General features: G+C 48.7%; 1 protein-coding gene across 7 annotated transcripts in view; it reads right to left on the bottom strand.

The window, feature by feature from the left end:
* Window positions 1–10,791: 10,791 nt before the first annotated feature.
* Window positions 10,792–13,569, bottom strand: part of Kcnip3 (potassium voltage-gated channel interacting protein 3) — a 77,755-nt gene continuing 74,977 nt past the window's right edge. For all 7 annotated transcript variants that reach the window (XM_033761692.1, XM_010638150.3, XM_033761693.1 and 4 more), the window contains 2 exons: window positions 11,176–11,238; window positions 10,792–10,929 (listed from right to left, as the gene is read on the bottom strand). In XM_033761692.1, coding sequence (XP_033617583.1) covers window positions 10,882–10,929; window positions 11,176–11,238 — 111 coding nt within the window. In that variant the 3' untranslated portion in view covers window positions 10,792–10,881. The remainder of the gene's footprint in view (window positions 10,930–11,175; window positions 11,239–13,569) is intronic.

Raw genomic sequence — 13,569 nt, 5'->3', positions numbered from 1 at the left:
AAAAAAAAAAAAAAAAAAAAAAAAAAGTTAAATATATATATACTTGCTGTATGATGTAGTCATTTCACTTCTGGGTATTGACAATGTTTAATTTTACCTTAGAATTGTGATCCTACAAATGATTAAGAACTCTCTCCACAATATGTGTTACAGCAAACAACTTAGTGGAAAGATCCACTCTTTTCCATATGACTTTGTTTTGTTTTATTTGTTTATTTGTTTGAGCCTTGCTATGTAGTTCAGACTAGCCTTGAACTCACTGTGTCGTGTAGGCTGGGCTCGAACTTGCAGTGATCCTCCTGCCTCAGCCTGCTGAGAACTGGGACTACAGGTGTGCACCACCATGTGCCCGGCTCCCATATGACTTGGTTAAGACTCCTGACACTCCAGGACAATCATAGATCCTCCAAATTCCTATTCTGTCCCCCATAAGTGATTGGCTGCACTGTTTGTTCACATTGGTCAATTGGAAGAAGTTGCCTGTTAACCAAGCCTTAGTTTAGAGTCTCTCTTTCCACCAGGCCCCTACTTCAGTTCATATTCTGCAACGAGGGAAACTCTGTGCCCCTCCCTGTACCTCATCTTGTGAACCTCTTCATCTGCATTCTTGCTGATGCCCTTTATAATAGGCCAGTAAATAGTTTGCCTTAAACAAATAAGTCAAACCTAAGGAGGGGCTCCTGGGAACCCCAATTTATATCAGGTGGCCAGCAAGTGGAAGCTGTGGTTACATCAAAAGTTGGGAGGGCAGGTTTGGGGACCCAGCCCTCAACTTGGGGCCTGATGCTACCTTCAGGCAGATGGCATCAGAATTGAGCTGGATTACAGGTCACTACGCTGGGGTCTGCTACTGCAGAATTGCGTGCTTGGTGTGTGAGAAGATACCCCCATGCATCTGGTATCAGAAGGAGAAACTGAGTCAGGGCCGGTTTTTTTTCATAATATCCCACGTCCTTGAATATTTTGTTACCTAAAATAAAAGTTAAGTCCTAACAACTTAGATATAAAAAAATGGGGAGAAGAGAGCAGAAGACATGGTAAACAGGTATATGAAACAATCAAATTGAAATACCACAGCTACTATGGTTCTCATGCCAGAATTAATCACAAAGCACATTCTCTGATAGAGGTGGCTTTTTTCTTCCCCCATGTGTTCTGTTCTGTATTTCTTCTGCTTGCCACAAGAACCTGTCATCCTACCTTTTTTTTTTTAAAGCTCTGGGTAGCAGTAGTTTTTCATTAACCTTTATAATAAGGCCTGGAGGTACTAAGCAGTCTCTAGGCTTGGAGAATGAAGCCCTGGGCCATTTTTGGTTTCACCATAGCAACCAGATTCCCCTGAGAACCAAGTTTTCTTCTTGGTAATTTGCATCAATCACTTCAACCAGTAGAGTTACCTCCTCTTGCTCCTCCTCCTTTTCATCTTCTTTTTCCTCTTTTTTCTCCTTTGGTTCAGGGACATCAGGAGCCCAAAGTGGCCAGGTCAATCTATCTCCCAACTCAGTGGAATCATTGTTGTGTCCCCTGGTGGAAACCCTCCCTCATGAGTGCTGATCACTCCAAGCCAGCAAAGCTCAACATGGTCAGAATAGAACTGAGTTATTAGAGGTGATAGAGAAGATACTCCTACTTGGTTCCTGGATCCCTGTATTCTTACTGTGTGGGAGACAGCAGCAAATAATGGTCTCTGATTCAAAGCATATACTGCGCTCTACAAGACATAACCTCCTCTTTTTTTATTCATTAAGTTTATTGGTACATTTTAGGTATACAATGTAATGACATTAATCATTGGGGATTTGTACCTTTACATAATATATCTTGGTTCTTATTTTTTCCCCATTTCCTTGCCCTCCCTTCAACCCCTCCACCCCTCCCCTATTTACAATGACTTCATTTCCATTTTTTCCTTTTCTCATATTTTCCCCCTTCTCTTCCCCTGTTTCCCCTTCCCTTTCCCCTTTGGATCTTTTCTTATTTCACATTTATTATACATTTTGGTACTTATTTACATTTCAGTTTCTCACACCAGAGAAACAATTTGGTATTTACACATGTGTGTCTTACTTATTTCACTTAAGAGTACGGCCTCTTAAGTGTATCAACTTAGCTATAAATGTCTCCAGTTTACTATTCTTTATGGCTGAGTAGTATTTCCTTTTATTTTAAAAAATCCCATGTCTTTATCCAGTCACCATTTGGGATGTTTCCAAGATTTAGCTATTTACCATGCTACTATAAACATGGGTATGCATATATTGCAACAGAATCTCCCCTTTTAAAGATGTTGTCTTCCAACCCACATGGTAAAGTATCCGACCTTCACCTAGATCTCTGCCCTTAGATGGTAGGCACCTGGTAAGAAAAGTCTTTCACACGCTGAGCAGTGAACTCCCTGGTGAGACCCAGTGCTGTGCAGGGCCCAGAAGGGGGTCAGGCTCTGTGAGTCCACAGATGGTGATGGTGGCAGACCATTGTGGTTGGATAGGGGACTACATACCAGGTGTGATTTAAAAAATGACAAGTATTTAATTTCTAAAAAGTATTACAGTAAAAGATACAGTGACATTAGTTCATTGCAAAATACTCCCTCCTCCATTCAAACAACTTGTTCCATTTTTCTTGCCATTTTCTGAAGCAGTTCTGGAAGTCTGCTTTTGTGAGGGTCTTTATTTGTGCTGCTGTGGTTGCCTCTATATCCCCAGTCAATTCAAAACATTGACCTTTTGGGCTGGGGATTTAGCCCAGGGGTGCCACCACCTGCCTCGCAAGCTGAAGGACCCAAGTTCAATCCCCGGCAAACACACACACACACACACACACACACAACCAGAAAACAGTGACCTTTCATAATCCTTTTGACTTTAGGGCACAGCCAGAAATTGCATGGTGCCAGATCTAGTGACTATGGTGGATGAGGACACACTATCATTTTTTAAAAGCCTGCCTTTCCATTGGCTGGCACTTGACATTCACCACACTTTTGATCGCTCCATGTAAAGACACTCACAAGAGAGGACTTCCAGAGCTGCTTCAGAAGTAGCAAGAATGATGGGATAAGTGTGTTTGAAGTGAGGGGGCGATTAGAAGGAATGCGTCTTTTACTGTAATAATTTAAAATTTAAACATTCACAGTATTTGTCGATCATATCTTGTATGATCAGCAAACTGTTCTGTCCTCCTTCCCTGGCCTAGCACTTTTTGTTAGGAAGGAAGGAAGCACTGGGCAGGGGCAGGGCCTGGGATGATGGGCTGTGGGGTGATGATGCTGCCCGCCCTCCCATACCCTAGTGATTTGTGGCTTTTCCACACACACGGGAAGCAGGGCAGCGGTGGGAGCCAGTGGGTAGGGAAGGGAGCAAGTCCCTGCCCAGCATCCTCTCCCTTGCAAGCCCCTTTTGCTCTGCCCCAGATAAACTGACTTGGGCAGGGAAAGTTTGTCAACAGAGTGAGGAACTCAAAGATTTTGCAATCGCAGCTTGCTGTCAAGAACTAACTGATGATCTGCTCTTTGGGGCCTTATTTTTAGTTTCTGGATGTTTTACTGTATTTGGTGATTTTTCAAAACCAGGAAGAAGCACTGCCCGGCATGGTCTGCTGCACCCCTGGGGCGGGACACAGCCAGAGACTGGGAGAGGAAGGAGGAGCAGGGGCCCAGGAGCTGGGTGTGCTCTTGGGATGCTCAGGCCAAAGGACACCTGAGAGCTGGCCCCTACCCTGGCCTTGCCCTGGGAACCCTGTGCAGGCCTCCTGGTCCCCGCTCAGCAACTGCTCTTGCTGAACTGGGGCTCAGCTGCATTTACAGAGTGCTCCCCTCCCCAACATGTGCCAACTTCTGCAGTGCTGGGCCCAAGGGTGATAGGTGGCTCCTGCTTGTAAGGTACCTGCAGTCTGGCCTGTGTGACAGTGCCGGCCTGAGGGTCTGACCCCCTTCTCAGGGCCCACTGGAGCCTGGAAAGCAAATTCACACCCCCACAGCTGACCTTGGCATTAGCAGCTGAGAATTTTTCAATCAAAAGTGCTGAGCATCTAGTTCTAGCTGGTTTGGAGGGGCTGACTAAGAATGCATTTAGGGCTGTTATAAGTGAAAAGTCTAGAGATTAGGAGAAAATTGCATAAGGTACAGCTTGATTTTGCAAGGGCCCCCTTGTCCCCACTTCCCCTTGGCCTTTCTCTTCCCATCCCTGAGCCAGAATGTTTTTTGCTCTGTTTTTATTCTCCTGGATCCTCCAAGTGATAAAATGGCAGCAACAGCTCCAGCACTCACACACTCTGCTGCAGAGGAGCTTCTTGTCCCAGCATTCCCAACATAGGGCTTCCTGGGCCTTACTGGTTGTTCCTGGGTCATGTGCCTGCCCCTCCCTAAAAGGTCCCCAGTTCTAAGACTGCCACCCATTGTGGGTCAGGCAGCCAGTGGGAGAAGTCTGTTGGTTGGATGGTCCACAGTCAGGTGCCACCACCCAGGAGAGGGCTGTCCTCAGGGACCTGCTCAGGAGGACATTGATTTCTTTTCAGGCCACACAGGACTGTACTTTCAAGCACACTTCAGTGCATAGCCCTTCTTAGGGACCTTGAAGCCCTTTTTGGGGACCAAAGCTAGTCAGGCCTCACTTCTTTCTCCACATGCAGAGACTGAGGTAGGACAGAAGAAATAAAAGGTAGGGGACAAGGAAATCATAACCCAAAATTGTACTTTTAAGAAGACTGCACCTTCTGGGCCTCAGCTGAAGTCAGCCAAAGTGATGCGTATCAGCCTTCTTTGGTTAAATTTAGACTCCTTTCCTGCCAGACACCTAGAATCCCTCAGGAATATGGAAAGTCCATAAATTGGCTTAATTGAGAAAGTAAAGAGCAGGAGTCTGATCCTAAAATAAAGAACAGGTTGAGAGAAGAGAACCCAAAGCAGGTTTAAATTACCATGAATAATCAAATAAAACCCCTGTCTGTAACCCGCTGAGTGGTTAGCACCCTTCCTGGGTGTGGCCCCCTTCTCCTGGGGTTCCACCCCTGGGAGAGAAGCATAAAGGTCCCCATTCCAGGAAGTAATGCATCCCATCTCTCCAAGGGCCTGCATGCTCTTGGCCTAATGAACCCCCCCCCCCATGCTGCATCCTGAGCACCCCACACACACCTCCTGCAAGCTTACTTAGGCTCCTTTTTCAGCTCTGAAGACCTGCTCAGGACGGGCCAGGTGACAAGATGCTATGTGAGGTGGGGGCCGTGCCTGGCCCTGTGCAGCCTCATAGTCACGCCAGCTGACTGGGGCAAATCCAGGTGACTGAAGAGGGCCACGCTTACCCCACAATTTCCTCCCGGGGCATGGCTAGCCAGTGGGCTGCCCCTCAACTGGAAAATGAGGCCCGGGTGAGTGGGTGAGAGGGCTGAGGGCCCAGCACCTGCTGTGGGCTGGGAGGGAGGAGTCTGATGGGGACAGTGACAGAAATGTTACCAGGTAGCTCCTTCTAAAAGTGGCTTGCCAACAAAGTGTTATGGGTTTGGGCTGCTCGCCTCTCCCCCTGGAATTAGATTCCAGGTTCTTCTCATCTCAAACAAAATTGATCAAAAAGAGCAAAAAGCAGTGGCCAAGTTTATTTGAGAAAGTAAGGAGAGAGAGAGAGAGAGAGAGACAGAGAGAGAGAGAGAGGGAGGGAGGGAGGGAGAGAGGGAGAGAAAGAGAGAGAGGGAGAGAGAGAGAGAGAGAGAAACTGATTCTACAGGATAAGCTTGGGCCAAACACAGTAAAAGGAGAAAAGCACACCCTGTAGAAGGCAGGGCAGGCTCCCATGAAGAAAATCACAATAGCTGGCTCCTCACAGCACCTGGTTCCTTATATGTCATCCAGATCTTGAGGAAAGCTGAGAGAACTTCTCTCTGAGAGGTGGCACTGGGATCCCACGGCTCAGGCTGATGTCAGATCCAGGCCATCCTATTGAAAAGCTGCTCAAATTCTCACCAGAAGTCCAGTGTAGGGGTTGGGAACTGTTCTGCACATGTGTCTAGGGCCTACTTCCTCCACTAGCTTTGCCATGCCCTAATCTCCTATCTTAGGAATAGGAGCGCTGCCTAGGATGAGGGCACCTGGGCCAAGGAGGGCTTCAGCAGTAGGTTTCAGGCAAGCTCAGCTTCCTGATCTGTGTCCTGTGCCCTTGCCTTAGACCCTCTTTGCCCTCTAGTGTCCTGGCAAGAGTCAATTTCCTGCCAGCAGGTCTCAGGCTGTAGCCCATGGCTGGTGTGGGGAAGGAGCCTGATGAGTGTGGAATGGTGCCTCCCTTAGTCTACACCCAGGGACTGGAACTTAGAAGGGGCAGAGAAGGGGACCGTGGCTGTGGACGAGCTGGTACAAGAGATGCAGGTGCCCACTCAGGCAGATGATCATGAAGGGTACACAGTTCTGTGATGCGCAGGGCTCTGCCACTGTGAACTGGAAGGGCCAGTCTGATGTCCCCAAGGGCTCCAGGCTACCTCTAGGGGGGCGGTTGTGGCCAACTGCAAGTTCAGTCCCTGAGACCCACGCCCTTGCCCCTCTACAGTGGCTCTGAGTCCCTGACCAGCCAGTCTCCTCCCTGCTGCCTGGACCTGACAAGGGCTGAGCAGGGTGAAAGTGGGGTTTGCAAGCTTTTCCAGGATTAGAAGCCTAACATGTTATGTGTTAAGTTAGGTGAGTCCTAGTAGGTGTATGAGGAGCTAATAAGACAAGACGACTCAGCTATTGTGTCCCTCACCCAGCACCCAGCTAGGTGTGTGCTCTAGGAGCACCTGGCACCTTTTACGTGAGATACTAAAAAAAATTTTTTAACACCATGTGGAGAACAAGACAGAACTATGAAATGTCCTTGGGTCGATGAAGGAAATGGCAAACAGCTTCCCTTCCACACAGCTTCCAGTGGGGCCCAAGGCTAGAAAGAGGTGAGGAGACCGGGGTGTGGGGCAGCTGCCCCCTGGTGGTCAGTAGGGACACAACACTTGGAACTGCAAGCAAGTGGGGACTGAAAATCTGAGAAGCCAGGATTCTCTCAGGGTAGATTGGCTGGCCTTCTCCTCTTTGGGAAGCTGTACTGCAGAGCACCATGGGAAGGATGTGGGCCTGTTAGCTAATGTCTCTGGACCTCATTTCTCTCATCCTGTGCTATCAAGGAGGCCTCAATAGGGCCACTTCAAGGGTGAAGGACACAGGCCAGGCCCACAGGACGGTCAGTGCTTGCTCTGAAGGCTCCTTCCTGTGGCTGGTCAGCTTGACCATGTAATGAGTGGTGGATCCTGAGATCCACTTCCTCTGATGACTTATTCACGTAAGCCAACCTGCTACATGGAAACCTCAGGGGCTAGAAAGGATGTTCGTATTTATATTTATTTATTAAAAGGCTAGTAAATGTGCAGACTGAATTATCGTAACAGTCCTAGAAGTGAATTTTTTCTTATTTTACAGATGAAGACAGGCTCAGCAGGGTAAACAGGTATGCTGAAGAAGCCACAGAAATTTCTAGAATGGAAGGATGAACCCTATGCCCTCAACATGGCAAGGCTTTAGAGGCATGGCATTGTTAAGGAGTTACCTACTAGGTGTGGGTGTCAGGGACACAGCTCTTCAATGCCCTTGGGGTGGGGTGAAGGAGAGGAGAACTTCTTCAATCTTCTCCCAACACCCACCACTCTGGGCAGCACCTAGGCCCTTGTAACACAGACTTCTGAGCTGGAAACTGTTAGGGAGCAGCAGCATCCTGGCACCCAGAGCCGACTGGGCCAGCCCTGACACCTATCTGAAGGGCAGCCAATCTATAGGTTGGTAAGGGGTGTGGCAAGCGAAAGCCACACCCAGCAGGGGAGGAGCCTTCAGCCAGAAGGTGCTATAGGGGCGGTGAGAGCAGGAAGACACTGCATTGAACAGGTGGAGGCAGGAAACCTAGAAGGACCCATGTCCTGTCACTAGGACACAGGTAGCTGACCCCACTGTTGGAGCTGGATTTGGTACCTGAACATCTTATGCTCATTTAGACCTGGTTCTGTAGTGCAGTTACCTGCTTCACAGGTAAGCAAACTGCAGCACAGAGGGATTAGACGACCTGGCCTGGGCCATACAGCTGGTGCAGCAGGAGCTGAGGTCTGAACAGCAGAGCTGTTCCCATTGTCACTCACTGGTCTTGGTCAAGGCAGGTATGATGTCCACTGCTTGGTACCTGACTTGAATTAAGGGGAGAGCTTTTAACATTGTATGGCCACGTATGGTGTCTGCTTTGGAGACCCTTGTCATCTTGTTCCTTACCATGCCTAATTGTGACCACCAGTGGAGCTTGAATGTGTTTAATGCTTTCTCTGTATCTAAAGTCACAAGGTTTCTCATTTAACTTGTTATTCCAATATCTACCTCTGCATCAAAACCATCCCAGAATGCAGTGGCTTCAGACACTGCAGTGGCACTGATTTGCTTGTCAACCTACATGTGGGGCAGAGCTTAGCCCCCTTTGTCCTCCATAGTCTTCTTTCCCCTTTCCCTGGCAAAACCCTCATGGAATTTACACTTTTTGTTTTGTTGTTTTTTTGAGACAGGGTCTCACTATGTAGTTGAGACTGACCTGGAACTCACTATGTAGCCCAGGCTGGTCTCGAACTCATAGCAATCCTCCTACCTCAGCCTCCCAAGTGCTGGGGTTACAGGCGTGTGCCACCACACCCAGCTTTACACTCTTGAAAATAAACCCCAGAAAGGAAGAAGTCTCCAGGTCCAGTCTACTTCTATCTGTTTCCTCCAGCCACACCCAGAACTGACTTCCTAGAAATGGGAAAGAAAAATGATCTAGGATGAAATCTGCATGGCACCTTAAGAATTGCTCTGCTCCACCAACTTTGGGCACAGGGTAGGGTGGGACAGTCTGGTAAAGGTCCCCAGGGCCACTGTGAGGGGCTCTCTTCCCAGCTCAACCTCAGTGACAGCTCACTGGGAGCTTGAGAGTTCCGGGGGTATTGCCTCACTCAGAGTAGCTGTCAACATTAATCAGCCTAAGTCAGGTGTGGTGGCACACACCTGAGGCAGGAGGATCACCACGACAAGTTCAAGGCCAGTTTGGGCTATGAAGTAAGATCCTTTCTCAAAAATCAAACAAAAAAACATTTACCAGCATAGTCCTGGGCAGGAGCCACAGCTAATAGCAGCCAGGGTTTGAGGGATAGATGGAAATTCAGCTGAGAAAGCTGGCAAGAGTCCCCCTCCTTTGTCAAGTTTATTTTATTAAAATATATAGGACTGAATATTGGTAGGCGCTGAGAACAGGAACCACCTTCCCAGGCTGCGCCCAAGGGAGACGCTTCTGCCATGCAGACATGCGGCCCATTGTGGCTGAGCATGGGAGATGGGGGTCCAGGGGGTGTGGTGGCAACTGTCTCCTGTGCCTTGGCCCCTGAGAAGCACAGGATGTTAGCTGGGAGGGGGAGATCCCTGAGCCAGGGGAGGCTGATTCACACCCCCTGGAGGAGGGGAAGGGGACCCCAGGAGACTGGAAATGTCAGTGCAACTCCATGAGGGGCCCCAGCTGTGCACAGTGGGGCTCACAGGGTCCCACAGCCTGGCCATCCCACCTTTCTTCTGAGGGCTCTGCTCACCTGGGGGTGGTGTCCTGGAGCGCCCAGGGGCCAAGACTGGCCTGAGCAACGTGGGTGGCCGATGGAATGTATCATGTGGGAATGTTCCTCGAAAGGGTGCTCTGCTCTTGCTGTTGCCCCCCTCGGGTCTCCATCCCCCAGGCAGGGCTACCCAGCAGGGTCCCCGGTTTGTGCTTCTGAATGTTGGTGAGCAGGCTGGGAGTAGTCTTCAAGACCCCATGGCTCTGGGGCAAGGAATGCCCAGGGCTCCTTCCCAGGGGCACTAAGGCCTTGGCCCCCAGGAGGGCCTTGAGAGTGGCCCTGGCTGCCCTCCAGAGCAGAGTGCCTGTGCTTTTGTAGGGCCTGGGATAAGCCTGTGGGAGAGCCCCATGGAGCTCCAGGGAGATGGGGTGTGGGGAAGGGACGGAAAGCCCTGCCTGGGCCCTCCCAGGCTCCATGGCTTCCGGTCCCTCAGCCATGTCACTTCCTCCCAGGACTGAGCTGACCTGGGGGAGGACAGCCTGGTGCTGGGGGCCGCAGCACTCTCCTGCATTCCCACCAAGCCAGAACCTGGGATGGAGAATGGCATCCAGGGGCCCTCACCACCCAAAATGGCCTGGCAGTGGGTGGCCTGGCACTGGCCCAGCTTGCCCAGGTCAGTATCCCCAGCCTTGAGTACTGGGCTCTCAGGAAGCAGCAGGCTCAGGCCTGTGACCACCTCCATCTTAGTCTGAACTCCTTGAGCCCTGCCTACCCCAGCGCCCCACAGTGAGGGCCTCTCTGGGGACACAGGTCCTTGGTCAGGGAGTGCAGGGGAGGAGGCCAGAGGAGCTTGGGGTCCCCATTTAGTGGGAAAGGAGAGGGAGGGTCCTGTGCTTTGGAGATGCTCTTTCAGGCTCTTGAGCCCCTGCCTGGTGACATCTACTGACTGGTAAATGGGTTGCCCACCTCAGAGGCAGCTTCCTTGCTCCACTGGCTTGGGGACAGCTGTTGAGGAACTCTGTGTGTGTGTGTGTGTGTGTGTGTGTGTGTGTGTGTGTGTGTGTGTGTGTATCAGGAGTGAACTGCTCACTTTTTTCAAATATATCGGAAAAAAGTTTCAGTTTCTTGGGAGTGGAGTGGCAATGGCCACCCAGCACCTCCTCTGCACATCCTAGATGACGTTTTCGAACAGCTGCATGGAGTTCATGATGTTCTCATCCTGTGTGTATCGAGTGAACTGCTCACTTTTTTCAAATATATCGGAAAAAAGTTTCAGTTTCTTGGGAGTGGAGTGGCAATGGCCACCCAGCACCTCCTCTGCACATCCTAGATGACGTTTTCGAACAGCTGCATGGAGTTCATGATGTTCTCATCCTGTGTGGAGAGCGGAGGAGAGAACTGGTAAGGGTGGGCAGAGGAGGGCAGGGGAAGGGTATTTCCAATCTCCCAACCCCAGCAGCTTCCTCTCAGTGGGAGGGTGGGGGCGCTGAGGCACAGAGATGGGGAGTAGCTGGTCTGAGGCTGGTCACCTCCTGCTGGTCCCTGTCTGCCTCTCCATGGGCCATCATCTCATCCCACAGCCCCAGGCAGGCCCATGTCCAGCCCTCTGGTGCCACCTACCTTCTGACAGGTCTCCAGGAACTCTTCAATGGTCACCACCCCATCCTGGTTCCGGTCCATTTTCTGTGACCCAAGCCAAATCCAAGGTGAGTGTGTTCCCATAAGGGACAATCCCTGTTATGGTTTCTATCTAGACGTACCCCAAGAGCCTCATGTGCTCACAGGTGGGGCGTTGGAAGGTGAGTGAATTATGGGGGATTAGAGCTGACTTGCTAGGAGGTAGGGCCACAGATGCGTGGCCTAGAAGCATTCACCCCCTCTCTGGCTCCTCTCTTCTCTCTCTGCTCTCTGGCTGCCAAGCCATGAGCAGCTCTAGCTCTCCTCCACCATACTGCCTGCCTTGTGACCTGCTGACTGTGGACAGAAACCTCTACAGATTATGAGCTAAATAAACCTCTCCTTTAAGTTGTAGGTTCTCAGTGACAAGAGAGTGACTAAGTTTCTGACACCAATGGGAGGATGCTCAAAGGATGGGGCCCCTTCTGCCCCATGTGTCTCTCTCTGTCCCCACCCTGGATATGCACAGCTGCTCCCTGCCTGGGCTGCCTTGCCCAGAGCACCCCTGCTCCCTGATGACCTCCCAGGGCTGGTATCCATGCTCATGTGACCTCTGGCTTCTCTGAATGGAATCTTTAGAGGCACAAGATGGCTTCAGGTCTAGAGGTCCCAAGCCAGGGCAGCTGAACCATCAGATCCCAGGCCTCATGGACACAGAGCAAGAGGCCCCAAGTCCACTGTCTTGCAGCCTAATTCCTCAGAGAGTTGGAAATGGCCCCCCAAGGTTCTCGCCCAGCCAGGTGCCTTGGATCCCAGAGCCCCAGGTGGATGAAATCTGGTGGGAAGGCCTGGCTTTAACTCAGCCCCATATAATAATAACATAATAATCAAGATCCCGGAAACCCAACAGAAATACAAAATACTACATGCAGTTAGAGAAAAGAAACAAATGACGTCAAAGGAAAGCCCATGAGAATCACAACTGACTTTCAACAAAAACCCTCAAGTCAAGGAGAGCCTGTAGTGCTGTATTTCAAACTTTAAAACAACCTCCAACCTAGGCTGATGTATCCTGCAAAACTATCTTTCAAAGTTGATAGAGAAGAGATTTTTACGACAAAGAACACCTGAGAAACTTCATGAATAGCAAACCAGCACTCCAAACACTTTTAAAAAATATCATAGAAAAAGAGAATGAAGGTCACAACTCCATGAGGCATGACAGAGCAAATCCAATAGGCAAGAATTTAAAGGGAGAGGGAGAAAAATAAACCAGGAAAATAATGTGATAATGACAAGTCAATACATATCAGTTATAACCATCAATGTCAATGGCCTCAACTCACCAATCAAAAGAAACAGACTGGCAGAATGGATTAAGAACCAAAATCCAACAATATGCTGTATACAAGAAACACACCTAGTTCAAGAAGAAACTCATAGACTCAAAGTAAAAGGATGGAAAACAGGTCTCGATGAGACAGGAACCTGGAAAAAAGCAGGGGTAGCTATCTTATTCACAAAGTAAATTTCAAACGAAAACTAATTAAGAGAGACAAAGAAGGTCACTACATCCTTCTAAAGGGAACAATCCAAGAGGAAGACATGACAATGATAAATATATATGCACCAAATACTAATACCCCCAAGTATACAAAACAAATATTAAGGGATATGAGACACCAAATTAGCACTAATACAATTGTGGTGGGGGACCTCAATACCCCATTGTCACAAATAGATTATCTAGATTAAAAATCAACAACGAAATACTAGAACTGAACCAAGCTTTTGAACAAATGGGCTTAATACATGTCTACAGAGTGTTCCACCCACAAAATCAGCATATACATTCTTTTTGGCTGCACATGGGTCATTTTCCAAAATAGACCACATACTAGCTCACAGAACATGTTTAAGTAAATGCAAAGAAACTGAAGTTATCTCATGTATATTATCAGACCATAGTGCAATTGAACTAGAGATCAATAACATAAGAAACCATAAAAACTTCACAAACGCATGGAAATTGAACAACACTCTCCTGAACAACCAATGGGTCACAGCAGAAATTAAAGACAAAATTAGATAGTTTTTACAATTTAATGACAATGCCAGTACAACATACAGGAATCTATGGGATACAATGAAAGAAATTTTATGTGGGAAATTCATAGCAGTGAATGCCTAGGGAAACTAGGGAAACACAGCAAGGTCAAATAAACAGCCTAATGGTGAATCTTAAGCTCCTAGAAAAAGAAGAACAGGAGGAAACCCAAAGCTTATACAAGGAAGGAAATTAAAAAGATCGGAGCAGAAACCAATGCAATAGACTAAATGAATCAAATAGTTGGTTTTTGAAAGAATAAATAAAATCGATAAACCCTTAGCCAACCT

The sequence above is a fragment of the Fukomys damarensis genome, unplaced genomic scaffold (assembly GCF_012274545.1).
Source record: "Fukomys damarensis isolate Sample0158 unplaced genomic scaffold, DMR_v1.0_HiC HiC_scaffold_9, whole genome shotgun sequence".
Taxonomy (NCBI): domain Eukaryota; kingdom Metazoa; phylum Chordata; class Mammalia; order Rodentia; family Bathyergidae; genus Fukomys; species Fukomys damarensis.
This window is presented reverse-complemented; position numbering and strand designations above follow the sequence as displayed.